The sequence below is a fragment of the Cydia fagiglandana genome, chromosome 18 (assembly GCF_963556715.1).
Source record: "Cydia fagiglandana chromosome 18, ilCydFagi1.1, whole genome shotgun sequence".
Taxonomy (NCBI): domain Eukaryota; kingdom Metazoa; phylum Arthropoda; class Insecta; order Lepidoptera; family Tortricidae; genus Cydia; species Cydia fagiglandana.
In genome coordinates, this window is record NC_085949.1 from 5,375,635 (window position 1) to 5,393,251 (window position 17,617).

At 42.1% G+C, this 17,617-nt stretch overlaps 2 protein-coding genes across 2 annotated transcripts in view; both read left to right on the forward strand.

Annotated features, from left to right (window-relative positions):
- Positions 1-5,003, forward strand: part of LOC134673588 (papilin-like) — a 95,734-nt gene extending 90,731 nt beyond the window's left edge. Inside the window, exons 4-10 of the mRNA XM_063531586.1 lie at positions 402-536; positions 894-1,044; positions 1,725-1,848; positions 2,107-2,187; positions 2,482-2,657; positions 3,728-3,860; positions 4,726-5,003. Of these exons, the coding sequence (XP_063387656.1) occupies positions 402-536; positions 894-1,044; positions 1,725-1,848; positions 2,107-2,187; positions 2,482-2,657; positions 3,728-3,860; positions 4,726-5,003 (1,078 nt within the window). The remainder of the gene's footprint in view (positions 1-401; positions 537-893; positions 1,045-1,724; positions 1,849-2,106; positions 2,188-2,481; positions 2,658-3,727; positions 3,861-4,725) is intronic.
- Positions 5,004-5,180: 177 nt separating this feature from the next.
- LOC134673589 (papilin-like) overlaps positions 5,181-17,617 on the forward strand; it is a 50,485-nt gene continuing 38,048 nt past the window's right edge. Inside the window, exons 1-20 of the mRNA XM_063531587.1 lie at positions 5,181-5,191; positions 5,322-5,442; positions 5,906-6,085; positions 6,511-6,687; positions 7,130-7,315; positions 9,043-9,178; positions 10,009-10,115; positions 11,243-11,282; positions 11,401-11,463; positions 11,924-12,094; positions 12,710-12,850; positions 13,035-13,175; positions 13,360-13,617; positions 13,824-14,171; positions 14,422-14,487; positions 14,876-15,013; positions 15,375-15,576; positions 15,951-16,033; positions 16,263-16,379; positions 16,832-17,149. Coding sequence (XP_063387657.1) covers positions 5,181-5,191; positions 5,322-5,442; positions 5,906-6,085; positions 6,511-6,687; positions 7,130-7,315; positions 9,043-9,178; positions 10,009-10,115; positions 11,243-11,282; positions 11,401-11,463; positions 11,924-12,094; positions 12,710-12,850; positions 13,035-13,175; positions 13,360-13,617; positions 13,824-14,171; positions 14,422-14,487; positions 14,876-15,013; positions 15,375-15,576; positions 15,951-16,033; positions 16,263-16,379; positions 16,832-17,149 — 3,004 coding nt within the window. The remainder of the gene's footprint in view (positions 5,192-5,321; positions 5,443-5,905; positions 6,086-6,510; positions 6,688-7,129; positions 7,316-9,042; positions 9,179-10,008; positions 10,116-11,242; positions 11,283-11,400; positions 11,464-11,923; positions 12,095-12,709; positions 12,851-13,034; positions 13,176-13,359; positions 13,618-13,823; positions 14,172-14,421; positions 14,488-14,875; positions 15,014-15,374; positions 15,577-15,950; positions 16,034-16,262; positions 16,380-16,831; positions 17,150-17,617) is intronic.

Below are 17,617 nucleotides of genomic sequence, written 5' to 3' on the forward strand. Positions count from 1 at the left end.
TCAGCATCCAAATGCGCCTGATGTTTATGTAGCGGCAATGATGTTGGCAATTTGATGCGGCATGATCTTATAATTATAATAGCGGAAAATCTTTTATGAAGACACTACGATAATTGATAAGACGTTAGAGTTGTACAGTCGACGTCAAAGATATGTTTACATACACTTTTCCAGACGCAACGCACACAAACAACAAAAACAGTTTGTGTGTATGTCTTTAGAAGTGAGCGTAAGGGCTCTAGTAAGGGAGGCGCAATTTTAAAATGTTTATTGAGTATTGGATATTTACTTCTTAAGGGTTTTTGGCTTAGGTATATCTCTTTTTCATCAGTCCTTGAGCGATCTTTGTAGGTATTTTAACAGCAACTCGAACTTCCAGTAAAATAAAAGAGCGATTCCAGGTCTGGCGCGAGCTGTACGGGAGGAGACACAAAGTACTTCTCGTGCAACACGCAAGATTGCCCCGAGCAGAGCGACTTCCGCGCTGAACAGTGCGCCGAGTTCAACGACAAAGCCTTCAAGGGGACCAAGTACAGGTGGGTACAGACTTTCAGAGTCATTGGTCTGATGTGAACTGGACATGCGGTGTCATATTGTACTGCGACACTTAAGACTGTCCCGAGACGAGCGACTTCTGCGCTGAACAGTGCGCTGAGTTCAACGACAAAGCCTTCAAGGGGACCAAGTACAGGTGGATATAAAATCACTGGTCTGATGTGGACAGAATAGGCGGTATCATGGAGTACTGCAACACGCAGGACTGTCTTGAGCAAACCGACTTTCACATGCTTCAAGGGGACCAAGTACCTACAGCTAGGTTGGTACAGAGTCACTTGGTCTGATATGAACTGGCTCGAATTTTCTAAATTTAGTAAAGTAACTTTTTTCCTCAGTTGGGTGCCTTACACGAACGGTCCCCGGCCGTGCGAGCTGAACTGCATGCCAAAAGGCGAGCGGTTCTACTACCGGCAGGCGCCGAAGGTGACAGACGGCACGAGATGCAACGACGAGTCCTTCGACGTCTGCGTCGATGGCACCTGTCAGGTAACTTTATTTTAACATTCTTCCAGTGGCGGGTTTGCCCTAAGGCCATGTAGGCCCGGGCCTGGGCAAGTTTTTCTGGCTGCGGCAAATTGTGACAAAAAATTCGCTGATAACAAGAAATAACTCAAAACGTAGTCAAAATGATGGGTGCTGAGAAAGGGACGGCTAAAGCGCCTGGGGCCTAGGGCGGCAAAGACTGCAAATCCGCCACTGCATTCTTCACGTTCACACGCTTCATTTTGTAGGTAAATACATTTTTGATGTATCAAGTCCCTAGAGTGAATCAACGAGGATAATGACAGCCGCGACATCGTTAATAACCTTCATAATGACAATGACGACCACTCTCATCATATTGGGTATTCAGAAGCAAAGAAGTGCTTACGGAAATTTTCTGATGTGATGATTTTCTTCGTGGTAAAATTTTCCATATCCATGAAGGAAATTTTGTCTCGATTTTCAGAAATTTTCCAATTTTTTGGTAACTTTAGAAAATATCTATGCTTACATATTATCCCCCTTATTCATAAACATTTACTAAAGTTAACAAGCCGATAATAATCATTTGTCCCTTTCCGTCATACCAATACGTCGGAAAGGGACAAACGATTATTATCGGCTTGTCAACTTTAGTAAACGTTTATGAATAAGGGGGTAACTTTGTACCTATATTTTTCTAGCCGGTGGGCTGCGACATGATGTTGGGGTCTAACGCTCGTGAAGACAAGTGCCGTGTGTGCCGCGGCAACGGGACCAACTGTCACACCAACGCCGGCCTCATCGACAACCAAGATTACACCCAAGGTACTCAAATAATATGATTATCGTTTCTTAACCGGTGGTCCGCGGACCACTGATGGTCTTTAACCATCCGATGATGACCGACCGAATAATCCATCGACTCCTATTCGAGGTCTCCAGATCAAAAACGGCAGCCCATTTCCATTTCACTTGCGCTACTGTTTTGAAACTTTTTGATAAAGACGTATAGCTAGTGCTTATAAATGTGTGTTAGTATGATTTACTTTGAGAAGTAACATGCTATTTTGTCTTGTTTTTCAGGGTACAACGACATTCTTCTAATACCCGAAGGAGCAACAAATATTATTATAGAAGAGATAGACAAATCCAACAATTATCTTGGTAAGTCCTAGCCGAAGCACTTTCTCTTATCAGTCTTATCCTACTTTTAACTACTGTTGTATGCAAGAATATATTATTAAAAATGGGCGTTTATATCCTCAGTTACTGCTTACAGGATTGCTTGTCTTTATCGTTTGCTAGTTAAAGACAAGCAATCCTGTAAGCATTAGCTGAGAATATACACCCTTTTTTGCGCTTACCGCTGTATCGAGATGACGTTATTTGGTTTTTAGCAATTTTCATCATCTGACCAGAATTTGTTGCTATGTTTTAATCACAAGATCTTATTTCCAGCTCTCCGATCAAAGAAGGACAACAAGTACTACCTGAACGGCGACTACCAGATCAGCTTTCCTCACACGATGCAGATCGCCGGCGTGCCGTGGCATTACGAGCGCAGCGTGCAGGGCTTCGCGGCGCCGGACAAGCTGCGGTGCTTGGGGCCCATCAATGAGCCACTTTACCTCTCGGTAATACAAAAATATGTGACGTCCCACGGGTAAAGGTACCTTATGGCGGTTGGCGCTTACATTATTATTAACGCGACTCCAATATTATTGCGGCGCTATGCGACTTAAGCGCCGGCCGCCATAAGGTACCTTTTTCTATGGAACGTCACATATGTCGACGTCAAAGATATGTTTACACTTTTGCACCTTACTCTTTTGTAATAAGGCGAAAAGTGTAAACATACCTTTGACGTCGACTGGACATCGTGGCAATGTAGTGTACTTACGGCGTCTAACGGGTCTTGAGCTTGTACCATCAGTACCATCACGCTCCGCGATTATTGCGCCGTTTAGGGTCCTAACTAAATTGGTTGTTCAATACTTACGCTATAGAATTTATAATTTAGCTAGAACCCTAAATGGCATAACAAGAACCACGATTAGGCATAGGTACGAGTATGTTTATCATAACGCTCTACCGATAAAAATAAAGTCAGACTGAGAATTTTGCTTTTCTATGTCCGGATGTTCTCCTCTACAGGTCACAACTCTCAAACGATTCTCGTGAAATTTTGTGACCAGATTCTATGAGTAAATAAAAAAAAATTGTCGATCCGGTTTTGCAAATTTAAAAAAATGGAGGAGTCGTGATACTAATATATAAGCATATAATAGTCGTATTGATATTATAAGAGTATTTTCTTTTTGAGACATATTTATATATATAGTAAATGAAAAAAAATGCAGAAAAATTGTATTGCTGGTTTAGGCGGTATTTAGATATTTAGTTTTTACTCGAGAATGAGTAGCCGAATTTCGTCAGCAGCTGATGAGAACTATCATGGCGCATTTTGCGAACATTCGCTTTTTTGTTTGCACAAGGAAAGTCTGGGTTCGATCCCCGTCACACGTCACTCGTCAAACTTCTATGAAATTAGTATGACGTATACGATAACACTTGCACTGCGTGGGCTAACAAAATCGCTGCAGTCTTCTATTGAACTAGAGCCACATGTCATTTTTTTAAAACCCCTAGTTTCTCATGCAGTGGATCGAGTACACAAATGTAACATGCGTATTCTGGTTTCCAGCTGCTCTTGCAAGAGACAAACGTGGGCATCAAATACGAGTACAGCATCCCGAAAGACCTGGCCCCGCCGACCAACGCCACCTACACCTGGACGCACGAGGAGTTCTCCCCATGCAGCGTTACTTGTGGCTCAGGTATGATGAAAACACAACTCTACCATCATGACAAAATGCACTCAATTTGCGCAGAAACAAGTTATAGATGGTCAAGCAAATCTTGTCAGTAGAAAAAGGCGCGAAATTCAAATTTTCTATGAGACGATATCCCTTCGTGCCTACATTTTTCAAATTTGCCGTCTTTTTCTACTGACAAGATCTGCTCGACCATCTATATATCATGAACCTTATTTTGACGGAAGATATTAGCTACTCTCTTCTTCTCTTCTTCCTCGCGGTATCCCGGAATTTTTGCCACGGCTCATGGGAGCCTGGTGTCCGCTTGACAACTACTGACAGCCACTGGTTGAGGACAGGTACTGTTGTACATAATAATTAATAACTAAACATCATCATAATAAGGACTCATATCGACAGATGATCTAAGCAACGATCTCTAAGCGAAGGACAATGTGATATAATATTATGACTAAATAATCTCGTGACTATACCTTTTTTTTTTAGCATTAGAAAAAAGGTAAACAATCTTGATGTGTCTTTTAATTGAATAACACATTTTAAAAATAAATTACGGCAAATATGTAACAATTATGAATCTAATACGATCATTTATATTCTTCTGCTTTCATAAGTAATAGTTATTGATTTTTGAAAAGCGTTTTTCAATTGAAAGATATGCCAAGATCGCTTACCTTCTTTGAAATTCTTTCTAATGCTAAAACAAACGAACTATATATGAAATTTGGGATTTGTATTCTGGCGGCATGCTCTTGACGATTTCGCCTTGCGCTAGATATTAGGGGGTCTTGAGTTTCACACCCTTGTAACAATAGTAAGTTAGCTGGCATAACTAATTTATTATGATGATCGAATATCTTTCAAGGTTTCCAAACCCGCAACGTAACATGCCGCACGCGCGACGAGCTAGAGATTGTGGACGAGAGCCTCTGCGACGCTGGTCTCCGGCCCATCGCCAACGAGACCTGCCAGCTGGCCGAGTGCATGCCGGAGTGGGTGCCGAGCCCGTGGGGGCCCTGCTCCAAGCTGTGCGGCTCCGGCGGCTCGCAGTCGCGCTCCGTACAGTGCCAGAAGATCATCTCTAACGGGCAAGTTAAAATAAACCTTATATTCCAAGCAGTTCCTACAGAACCTCAAGGCTGAGGGTGGCCATGATAGTCACTGTCTTCGCTTTGCATAAACGTGGTAACATCTTCTTGGAGTTCCACTTTTACAAAGACCTGCATTGTAAAAGTGAGGCCACACCAGAAACATCTACACGGCTTCTGTGTCTAAAGCTTGTGGGAGCTGCAGACGGCTGCGTATAGTGCGTAATTGCGTATGCATCCAATGTACGCTTTATCTTATACCTTCTTTAAAGCTAATAAGGTAAACACTGAGATCTTAATATCTCCCTCTATTTCGCTTACTTATTGTCGAGCTGCTATTTTAGCTTTAATACGTTTTGGGCTTTAATTTTAGGTACCCATCGATAGTTGACGAGAACCAATGCTTCAGACGGCTGGGCGACAAGCCCGAAGAGCACCAGAAGTGCAACGTCAACGCCTCCTGCCCCACATGGTTCACTGGACCTTGGAAACCTGTAAGTTGCATCTTTTCATTTTTTTTTTACTAAATTCCAGGTGCAACTCGGTGTTTTGTTCGTACCATGGATTTATTTTCTCTTGTATTTGAAAAATTTACCTAGCTCTAAGATTAAATTTTAATATTAAAGTTGCATCAAATATCAAAGAGTTTTTGATCGTAGAATAGACGTGAAATCTAAAAAAATCATGCCTTTGACTTTAACAGCTCAAGTAGATGGCACTGTTCCAATTGTTTTGTGATAAGTAAATTGTCAAAAGGCTCTGATACAGAACCTTACAGCGCCATCTACATAGCTATCAATTCGAAGCACAAAGAAATTGTAATTTTATTATAGGTACACCTACCATCAATTAATCTTTGCTGGAACTACAGAGCTGCATAAAACTGATGTTGCGATGAAGGTTTGACGTTTGAAATGAAGTCACAGTCAACTTTATGGCTAACCAACTTTTCCTCAGTGCGACAAGCTGTGTGGAGACGGCAAGCAGACGCGCCAGGTGGTCTGCCACAGAAAGACCAACGGCCGCGTGGAAGTGCTGGTAGATGAAAGCTGTGAAGACGAGAAGCCTGCCGCGGAGCAGCCCTGCAATATCCACCCGTGTGATGGCATCGACTGGGTTATATCCAACTGGACCGGGGTGAGTACCTGCTCATCATTCTTCTTCTTCTTCGTTATACTCTTGACAGAGTGGTCGTGGCCATTATGTAGACTTTTGAGCTACTCGTTTAACGACACGTCGCCATTCCTCCTTCTTTCCGTGAGCATTCGCTTGCTGTGGCCGACACACTGGCTTTGATTTGGTTGCTCATCATTACATATCTGGACACAATCTCTTACTTTGATCCTTATTCTTTCACTGATATGTGTTAAATCTGTTAAATATTAAAAAGTATCGCCATCTACTCGAGAGTAGGCCAAAAAGATGGCTCGAAAAGATGACTCCAGACCATGGCCTAGGTACACTCAAGATCGTAATTGTAGTCTGTATAGCTTTAGCGCACAACCTTGGGACTCTAACCATACTACCTTGTCTAGCAAACTAATGTAAATCGTTTATTCCAGTGTGACTCCTGCGTATCGAAGTACTACACTCGTGAGGCTCTGTGCGTGACGAAGGACCGTCAGGTTGTGGACTCGGACTTGTGCTCGTACCATCGCAAACCGGAGCTGCAGAAACCCTGCGACGAGTCCACACTGCCTGCCTGCGAGTCGCAGTGGTATGCCACACAGTGGAGCAATGTGAGTAACGATTTCTTCAACACTCTTAGGTATTTTATAAAGCAAATTACCACCAATAATAAAGAACCACTGCAATTTTAAATTGAACCGTTTTGCAGTCAACACAAATAAGTTCTCAGTGCTACGTCATCAAGATATCAGCCAATTTGGAATTCAGACTATTTGTAAAGAGCTATAAACAATCTCCCACACAACTTGTGATTAAATTCACTAGGTAGTTTCACATTTTAAATCTAGACAACATGTTCGATAGACAAAATTACCCTAACAAGGCTGATTAAAACAGGTTAAAGCACCTTTTACACATTATAATTGTACCTATCACAAAAACATAATCCATAACACACGTCACTTGCGTATACGTCAAGTTCCGGCTTGATGACTAACCCATAAATTTTCAGCACAATACATCATTCGTTTAATGTCTTGTCTTTCTACCCAGTGCTCAGTAGACTGCGGCGTAGGCGTAAAGACTCGCAAAGTGTTCTGCGGGTTCTTTGACGGCGGCTCCGTGCAGCAGGTCGACGAGGCCAAGTGCGACGCCGACACCAAGTACAACGACACCACGCCGTGCGAGGTCCCGGCCGACAACTGCCCCGCTATATGGTTCGCGGCCAACTGGACCGAGGTGGGTCTTATTAAACTTGTCTGTACTGACCTTAGCGATGTTACGATTCGACTTCACAAATCGGTTCAAACCGATTTAGGTCTGAAGTCGACTAAATCGACGTGAGTGTTCCGTAAATCGACTTAAGATACGTTCACCCGCTCTAAACGCATCCTTTCATATTTGTTGATGCGTCACTTTCATTTGACATATTGAGGATTAAAATGTAAGCAAATCGATTTCAAACCACGAAGAAAAATGTTGCCATGCACATTGCCGCCATTATTGAGTCGAGTCGAAACTTGGTATCTACAGGTAAAGTAAAATGAAACTTATTGTTTTTGTTGTAAGGTTCAATTTCGCATGTGCTTAAAGCGATTGATTTGGCGGTATACTTGGATCGGTTTGGCAGTTTTGCGCCGCGTCGATTTGCTGACTCAACGATTCGCGGCAATGACACGAAATCGCACGAGACCACACGCTCTTTCCTGCTTGCTCGTATAGTGCTTTCCCGTTTTAGCTTTAGAAATTATAAAATTGTGATTTACCGCGCAACAAAACTAAAAAAAATATTACAAAACTTTTAAGTCAAAATTTTTGCTGTCGATCGGATCGAACAAAGCGTAAAATTGACAATTCAATTTCCTCAACTCAAAGACTACGGAGCGGTTTGAACTACTGATACTTAAAAAGTAGAAGTTAAATCGACTTGGCCAAATCGGTTTGCAAACCGATTTGGGTTTAAATCGGAGTCGACTAATTCGGTTTGAAATTTTTTCGATTTGGCCCATCACTAACTGACCTATAGGCCTGCCATGCTATGGATGCAATCGTACAGTGTTCCGCGGGCTCTTTGACGGAGGAGCAGTGCTCCGGCACTCGACCTCCTGGACGACCAGGCTAAGTACAACGACACCACGCCGTGCGAGGGCCCGGCCGACAACTACCCCGCTATATGGCCAACTGGACCGAGGTTGGTCTCAGGGAATATTTCTGTACCTACATAATACTTATATGCTTTGGCCCTTAAGATGCTGGCTTGACGTTGCGAGGGATGCTATGCATGCCCAACAGTCATAATCATACAAGAGAGAATGCCACTCGTTTCAAGTGCAAAAGGGGGTCTTAAGTAGCAGCTGATGACGCAATCGATATTTAAACCTTAAGCCTTATTCATAAACGCGCTATACAAACCTCAATTAGCTAATAATCGTTTATCTTTATCTGTTATTTTGACTTGCGTATTTGTACGAAAGGGATAAAACATAATTTAACTAAATCAGGCCCGTAAACTTTTATGAATAAAGTGGTAAGATGAGAAAGAGAAGTAAACCGGTTTTTACATATAGAAAGTATGCTTTATTTAATTTTAAAGAATTCGAATGGTTCATAGTCTAATAATTATACCTACTCTAAAAAGATCAGAACAACCGAATATACGATAATTTAATCATACTTGTTATTATAAGCACCGCTGTACTCCTGTCCCGCGCCCGCGCCACCAGCGAAGACTCAGTCATCCTATGTTCACTTGTAATATACAGTATAGTTACATAATCAGAAAGGGCTACGCTGGGACGGTAGGACAGTGCAAAAATATGTACCTGCTTTGATGTACTTATAAAAAGAGCGAGCTCATCGCCAACAAACTGCCCCGCAGTTTGGCGAATCTTTGTATTGTGGTACGCATATTTTATAGTTCCATGTCATTTTCAATAAAAAAAAAAATAAAAGAAAATATGATACAGTGCACGAAAGAGTGCGACGGCGGCGTGCAGTACCGCAAGGTGATGTGCCTGAGCGGCGGCAACGCGTCCACCTCGTGTCCCGAAGCCGAAATGCCTGACGAGGAACAATCCTGCAACCCTGAGCCTTGCAACATAGGTATGTTTTAACGGGTTTACTTTTAACAGTTTTGAATGATGCCGTCTGGTGCCGGCATCAGAAAAGAATAGCACCTCCCCATCTCGTCCCGTGGGTGTCGTATAAGGCGACTAAGGGAAAACTGGCGACAGATATGCCTATGATTTTAATTTGTATGACATTTTTATGTGCATGTTTTTATATTTTTGTATGTTTTTAATTGTTACTATTTTGACAATGTATCTGTTTTTCTAGCGTGTAAGTGATTTGGTCTATAACTGTAAGCTTACATTGTGTTCAATAAATAAAATAAAATAAAATGAGCAAGGCTCGCCCGTATCCTTAGCGGGGTCCTTGCTCACAAGAGCTGTACGTGCGCCACATCGAAAAAAAAAACAGTTTTGAATGATTCACGGTTAGTTTCACTAGACTTATTTATATCGTCCGGGATCCCCTGGGACCCATGAACAAGATGCATGTAGCTGAGTCGAAATATCGGGAGCTCGAAAACAATACAAAAGGTAATCACGGTTCATGTCCCGGTCGATATAAGTCTAGTAGGTTTACTTTTATTGTTGGTATCATTAAAATCTTTTAAAAAATTCATATCACTTTTGGCAAGGGTAGAAGACTTTAATTCTGCAAAATATATTATTTTATTTCCTAATACCGTCTTTAAGTAACCTATGATATAGGTAGGGTAAGTATATGGGTAGTAATCTGCCCTTCACGCACAACTGCCATACCTACCAGCTATTGGAAAATCATATACCTAGGTACATTTTTAATTATTAAATCCAACATTTTTAAATATAAATACAAGAATGCATTTTCCCACGCTATTATTCCAGACGAGCTGTTGTCCGTATCATCGACGACTGTGATGGATGATGACGATTTACCCGACTGCGAAGAAGAGGAGGAAGAGGTTGGCGCAGAACTGCTGACCAGCACCTCGGTATGTACTCTATGACAAATAATAATCATCATCATCATCATCATCTCAGCCATGAGACGTCCACTGCTGAACATAGGCGTCCCCCTTTGGGGAGTGTATGCCATAATCGCCACGCTTGGCAGGCGGGTTGGCGATCGCAGTCGAGTACACCAAATTTGAGGGACGCTGCTGCCCGTCCACCGGTGGTCTTGGACGTAGTTTAAGGACATACCCGGGTCCATGGCAAATCATACCGTCAAAGATTCATTGACTTTATAAATACAAAGAGAATAGAGTCTATAGAGACGGATCGTCAAAGTAAATTATGTAGCCACTGTAAATTTACTGCAATCTTTCGGCAGAACATAAAACTGTTAGAACGCCATTTGACTTTGATCCTTATTCTTTCACTATTTATTTATTCGTATGGCATTTACAGAGTCGCTAATTATCAATTACAATATTTACAATACGATATCTAAATTCTTCACCCATTGGGCATTCTTTCACTGATATGTGTTAACTTATTAAATATTAATATTAACGCCATCTACTCGACTATTATAGTTGCCTATAGTCGACTATTACACAAGTTAACACATATCAGTGGAAAAAGAAGGATCAAAGTCAAATGGCGTTCAAACAGTGTTAATCTTCTGTCTAAAGATGGCAGTAAATTAACTGTAGCTGTAGCTACTTAATTTAGTACGACAGTAACTCTCTACTTCAAATTCTCTTTGATAAATAATAAAAGTTCAATAAAAATTCTTATTGCCCCCGAGTTCAAGAAGATGACGGTAGATGGCAACATTATGCAGTAACTCTAGCTGTCTACAACATCAGCTACCAGCGCCATCTATATCAGTTACCAAATTATAATATTTTTCTTAGAATTTACACTTTTTCCACCGGTATTAACTCTTTTTTAGCCCAGTTTAGTAGTAGTAGTTTTCTTAGAATTTACACTTTTTCCACCGTTAACAACTCCTCTTTTAGCCTAGTTTATTGTCCCACTGCTGGGCACAGGCCTCCCCTCCTTTCCTCCACCCAACCCTATCGTTTGTACTTTCCCGCCAATCCGGATAAAATGCGTCTCTTTGGTCTAAAGTATTTCTTCTGGCTATTTTCTAATCCAATATGTTTTTCAGCTCAGTGATATGATGTTCAGTGACGGCTCATCCACAGCAGGTAATATTTGAGTTATTACGTATGCTACTTAAATGATTTTGGATTTGGCAAGGTAAAAAATATGCGCTAATAATAATAATAAGGTAAAAATTACAGTTTTATTTTTCTTTATTTACAGAAGGGTCCGGGGCCACTGAAACGGAATTCGACTTCAGCTCTTTCTCAACTGTAACTGGATCAGGTATGGACAAATTTTTGAAATGATTTTGTCGACTCTTTACCAAATTTTCATTCAGAAAGATAAAAACATTTTTGCTGTTTACGTAGGTATTATGAAAAGATCTTGTAGGCATCATAACGTGCAGGAAAAAGTAACGCACGTATAGCATTTGGTCATTGTTTTTTATTCCTATTCATTTATTTATTTATTTTATAATGTAATATTAGCATTAACAGATAAATCTTACATGGTAGCATTCAGATTTCATTTATATTTACTTCTTAACTTAACTTATCTTAACATTATACAATAATAATGTATTTCATTATAATTTTATTTAGGGAGTTACATAAATATTTAGTTTTAAAATGTTTACTATATTTAATAACTATGTTTATTGTGTAATATCTTCCATATTCATTACGAGAAGAGTTTTAGCAGCTACTGTATTGATATTGACGATTCTTTACTTATTTTTTAGATATCACTGAATTAGGCTCTGGCGAAACTGACTTCACCACAGAGTCTAACACTGGCTCTACGGTTACGGGATCCGATTTGACAGAAGAGACCGGCTCAACAAGCTCGACTGAGACTGGAGAGACCTTAACACCAGGCTCCACAGACACTGGCTCAACAGTCTCGGGCAGTGGTGAGTACTATAGTCCGTTTTTTTAGCATTAGAAAGAACTTGAAAGAAGGTAAGCGATCTAGACATGTCTTTTAATTGAAGAACGCTTTTTAAAAATCAGTACCTAACTATTACTTATGAAAGCAGAAGAATATAAGTGAGCGTATTAGATTCATAATTGTTACTTACATATTTGCCGTAACTTCTTTTAAAAATGTGTTTTTCAATTAAAAGACACATCAAGATTGTTTACCTTATTTCTAATGCTAAAAAAACGAACGTTAACGTGGAACGTGGAACCAATTTAAAATCTTCATGAAGAATATGAGAATATATATATGTATAAATATGTTTGGCCTCCCATTGTACTCGCAGTATTACAATCTAGATTGTCATTATTTACTAGAGTTAGATCAAGACAAGTCTGCAATGATTTTGATAGCACAAGTGTTATTTTAAATGTCAAACTTCTATGAAATTATGACGAATAAATAACGCTTGCACTTAGTGTGTTATCAAAATCGTTGCAGACTTATCTTGGTATAACTCTATGAATCTTATTTATAATTTGTCTAATCTACTGTCCACGTTTGATGATATTTACACCAATTAGTGTTCATTCAAACATATTTTCAGATACCACTGGTTCGGATGAGACTACGGAAACATCGTCGGGATCATCAGGCTCTGACTCGACCGAGGGCACGGGCTCCACGGTGTCTGGAGAGACTACAGTTTCAGGATCCACGGACAGCTCTACTGAAGTCTCGAGCAGCAGTGAGTACCGTCTAATAGGCAAATATAGGTATAGGTCTGACAAGAGTATCCGACTAAGAAGATAGGTCATAGACTATGCATCAGGCTCTAACTTAACCTATACCTTCTAAAGGCATCAGAAATACTAAACAGATATAAACCCGGGACAAAATTTCAATAATACAAAAATACCTATGTATTGTAGGTGACACCTCTGCCTCGGAGTCTACCTCTGACACCAGCTCAACGGTGGCCGGCGAAACTACAACAGCCGGCTCTACCGTGGCCGGAGAGACCACAACCCCTGGATCCACAGTCAGTGGCTCAACTGAAGTCTCAAGCAGTGGTGAGTAAATTACAGAGAAAGTTCTTTAGCCTTACAGGTCGTAACAATTTGTATCTATAAACCACGCACAGTTTTCATGTTAAGTACTACGTCAAGATTACCTAGCTAATTGCAAATTAAGTACCTAGGTCAACGTTTACTTAAAATTACAAAAACGAATCATGAAAGTAATTTTTCGATTCAGATGCTACCAGCTCCAGCGAACCTACTGAAACGACCTCCGAAGAAACGACGCCTAGTAGCTCAACTTCTGACTCAACGACGGATAGCTCAGAGACCACAACACCCAGTGGGGAGACCACAACACCTGGCGGGGAGACCACTTCTCCCGGTGGGGAGACCACTACACTTGGTTCGGGAACGACGACCTCTGTGGCAGGAGAAACTACAACGTCTGGCTCTAGCGATGCTACATCTGATGGATCCACGGTCTCAAGTGATGGTGAGTAAAAAATCGGCATTAAGTGTTTATAAAATTACGGAAAAGGATACTTCATATTAAATGAATTTTAACAAATGAACAATTGCCTAGAACGGGTTCCTACAACTGTTAAGACTGCTAAGTACCAAAAACGGAACCAACGGGCACCAGTCATGGCGGTGGTTTTAAGAGCATACGAATTTTAATCGATACCCTCTTCACCACAGGTTCATCTACTAGTCCTGGTGATATCAGTTCAACAACCGAAGGTGGTACTACACTTAGTGGCCCTACCGAAACTGGCGGTTCTAGTGAAACTACTGAAACTGGCGGCTCTTCACCAAGTGAAACCACCGAAGTTAGCGGCTCTTCACCTAGTGGATCCACCGAAGTTGGTGGTTCTAGTGAAAGTACCGAAACTGGTGGTTCATCTTTATCTACCACGGAGGGTGTCTCCGGCTCGACAGAGGAAGGCTCGTCGACAACTACCGAAGCTGGGGAGACTACTCCATCAGGAAGCACAGGAAGCGAAGGTTCCACGGAATCAGGCGCTACTGAGTCGACTACAGAAGCCGGTTAGCATTTTTATTATTATATTTCTTCCCCAGATTTAGTGCGTGGGCCACCTCAAAAAAAAATTACATGACGATTGAACTGCAAAGGACCATTACTTCTTTTTATTCTGTCATATAAAATTATAGGTTCGTAATTTTTGCCATTTTCATGGGTCAATTTCTAAACCCTTTCTTAGTTGGTTTATAATGTCTACTAAATTACTAATATCTAACTGTAGTTACTGTCCAATCATTATACTTTCTCACGCAGGAACCGGATCTACGGACAGTTCTTCATATGGCTCAACTGATGGAACTACCGAATCTGATGAAAGTAGTAAGTATAGTAAGCGATATTTTGCCAAAAAGCATACTTGTTAATTATTATTACTTACTAATATTTAGCTGAGCTATTTAAAAAGATGCCTCCGAAACGAGACCACGCCAGTCGTCCGAAACACGCTGTCTTGACAACCTGAGCGGCTACTGCGAAAACCGAAATTCGCAAATTGCGGGGATCTTTCTCTTTTACTCCAATGAAGGCTTAATTAGAGTGACAGATAAAAATCCCCGCAATTTGCGAACTTCGATTTTCGCGGTTATAGCCCTGATATTTACCCATTCTTTGTAGGTGACGAAACCAGCCCATTTAAACTAATTGTAAAATCTGAATTGGGGATTAATATTGGTAGTATGAAGCAACAATTAAAATAATTTTGTTTTAGCGCGTTGGGACTTGTCTACCATACTGTCGACGAAGTCTCCGCGCTGCAGACCGAGGAACAAGCCGGCCAAGTGCATCTCGAGCAAGTTCGGGTGCTGTCCAGACAAGAAGACACCCGCTGGCGGGCCATTCGATGAAGGTAAATAAAAAAAAAACTCATCATCATCATTGGCCACAGCATCTTGACAGATGATTGTTGCAGCGACAGTTTATTAAGAAGAGGTCTGTGCGCCGTCGGAGATCGGAGGTGCGGCACACCATTTCCTATGGCTGTAAAGTCCAATCGCAGCACGACACTTCCTGCCACAAAGATCGCAGGTGAAACGCGAATCCGTTGATGGTTCCTGTGAAGCCCGAAGTCTTTTCTGCTTTAAATCATCGAGCCAGAATTCATCATGCTTCGCTATGCCGTCATGTAAGAGGTTACGCCACTCCGTGGTTCATTGACCTTAAACTCGAACCAGTATAAATCAAATATAAAATATAATTAAATTTTCCAGGATGTCCAAGCCCAACCACTTGCAAGGACACCAAATACGGCTGTTGCCCCGACGGCGTGTCCCCCGCGGGAGGCCCACGCAACAGGGACTGCCCCGTGCCCAACTGCGAGGAGACCCTGTACGGGTGCTGCAAGTCTGACCACAAGACACCGGCCGAAGGCAATGACCAGGAGGGATGCCCGCCGGCTTGCAAGGTCTCCAAGTAAGTGGGGAAAATTCTTTACCTACCTATACTACTTTTACTCTTGTGCACCAGAGTTCCTCGACTTTTTGTAACAAGTGTGTAAAGGCTGTAAAGACCAATTTTTCAAGTTGTGTGTTAATTAATCTATGAGCATGTAAGTGATGCAGCGAGATCCTTATGTCACTTTGGATCGTGAACCACCCTGGTCGTGGGGATGTCGACTGCTACTTTCACGGAGTAATTTTCTCCGCAGCACAACTTGTTTAGTATACGGCGTAGTTTAGTTTTTCACGCAGTAATTTTCTTCGCAGCATATAATAGACGCGTAATTTAGTCAATTTTATTGTTTGTCACCATAATCTTTACATCACCATAAATGTGTTTCGTTATAGGTTTGGTTGCTGCGCGGACAATGAGACTAAAGCCACTGGACCTCATAAGGCGGGATGTCCTGAAACGTCTACAACGACAACAGGTATGTGTCGTAAAATGACATTCATTGAGATGAAGGAGTCAAGTAGAATATCCTAGATAAAATAGTTCAATACTACTTCTGTGCAAAATCAGCGACATCTTTTCTACCCGATATGGAGCCATTTCCGATTCCTATACTTAACTAATTTCCCTTCCAGAACATAATGTTGAATTCTCGTAGCTGGATCATATGGACTTAATAAATTTGTAATACAAATTGTTTATTTTAGAGTCTCCTACGGAAGGAACTACGGGATCGGATGCATCAACAGAAACGGGATCTACAGAAGAAACGACCACTGAAACGACAACCGAGCCTGTTACCGAAAAATGCGAAGTCGTCGATGGTTTGTAAAACTCAATCCTTTCTCTGATTTTCATCATCATCATCATCATCATTCTAGCCTTCAGACACCCACTGCTGAGCATAGGCCTCTCTTCGTGTACGCCACTTATCCCGGTCCTGGGCTAGTCTCATCCAAAAGTGCCCCGCAATTTTCCGAATGTCATCCACCCAACGAGCTAACGGACGCCAGGCGCTTCTTTCATCCGAAAGCGGCCACCAATCCAATCAATGATTTTAGAAAAAAATAAATCAGAAATGCTGCTATTTATTTAGCTACGAATATGCTGCTTGTATAATTTTTTTTTTGTGTTTGTGCTCACGAATAAAAATATTTCTATTTCTATAATATTGTATTAAATATTTAATCCTTGTTCGTATTTTACAGATACCAAACCGCATTTCGATTACCCCGATTACTCTATGGTCTAAATGTTTTTACGGATGTTTTTAAAGGAAAGGAAGTGTGCCACCCATGCAGCACTTCAGAGTTTGGCTGCTGCGACGACGGCGACACAGCGGCGCACGGACCCAACAAGCTGGGCTGCTGTCTGCTCACGCCGCACGGGTGCTGCCCCGACAACTACCAGCCGGCGACTGGCCCCAATCTAGAAGGTAAAGGATGTGTGCCTCCTTGCGGTACTTCCGAGTTTGGCTGCTGCGACGACGGCGACACAGCGGCGCACGGACCCAACAAGCTGGGCTGCTGTCTGCTCACGCCGCACGGGTGCTGCCCCGACAACTACCAGCCGGCGACTGGCCCCAATCTAGAAGGTAAAGGATGTGTGCCACCTTGCGGTACTTCCGAGTTTGGCTGCTGCGACGACGGCGACACAGCGGCGCACGGACCCAACAAGCTGGGCATGTCTGCTCACGCCGCACGGGTGCTGCCCCGACAACTACCAGCCGGCGACTGGCCCCAATCTAGAAGGTAAAGGATGTGTGCCTCCTTGCGGTACTTCCGAGTTGGGCTGCTGCGACGACGGCGACACAGTGGCGCACGGACCTAACAAGCTGGGCTGCTGTCTGCTCACGCCGCACGGGTGCTGCCCACCTTTTGGCCCTGAAGTAAATAACTACGCCTCGTAAATCAGTATACCTTCTAGATTGGGCCCAGTCTCCGGCTGGTAGTTGTCGACCAGCCGGCGACTGGGCCCAATCTAGAAGGTATACTGATTTACGAGACGTAATCGTAAACATTTAGGCTGGTAGTTGTCGACCAGCCGGCGACTGGGCCCAATC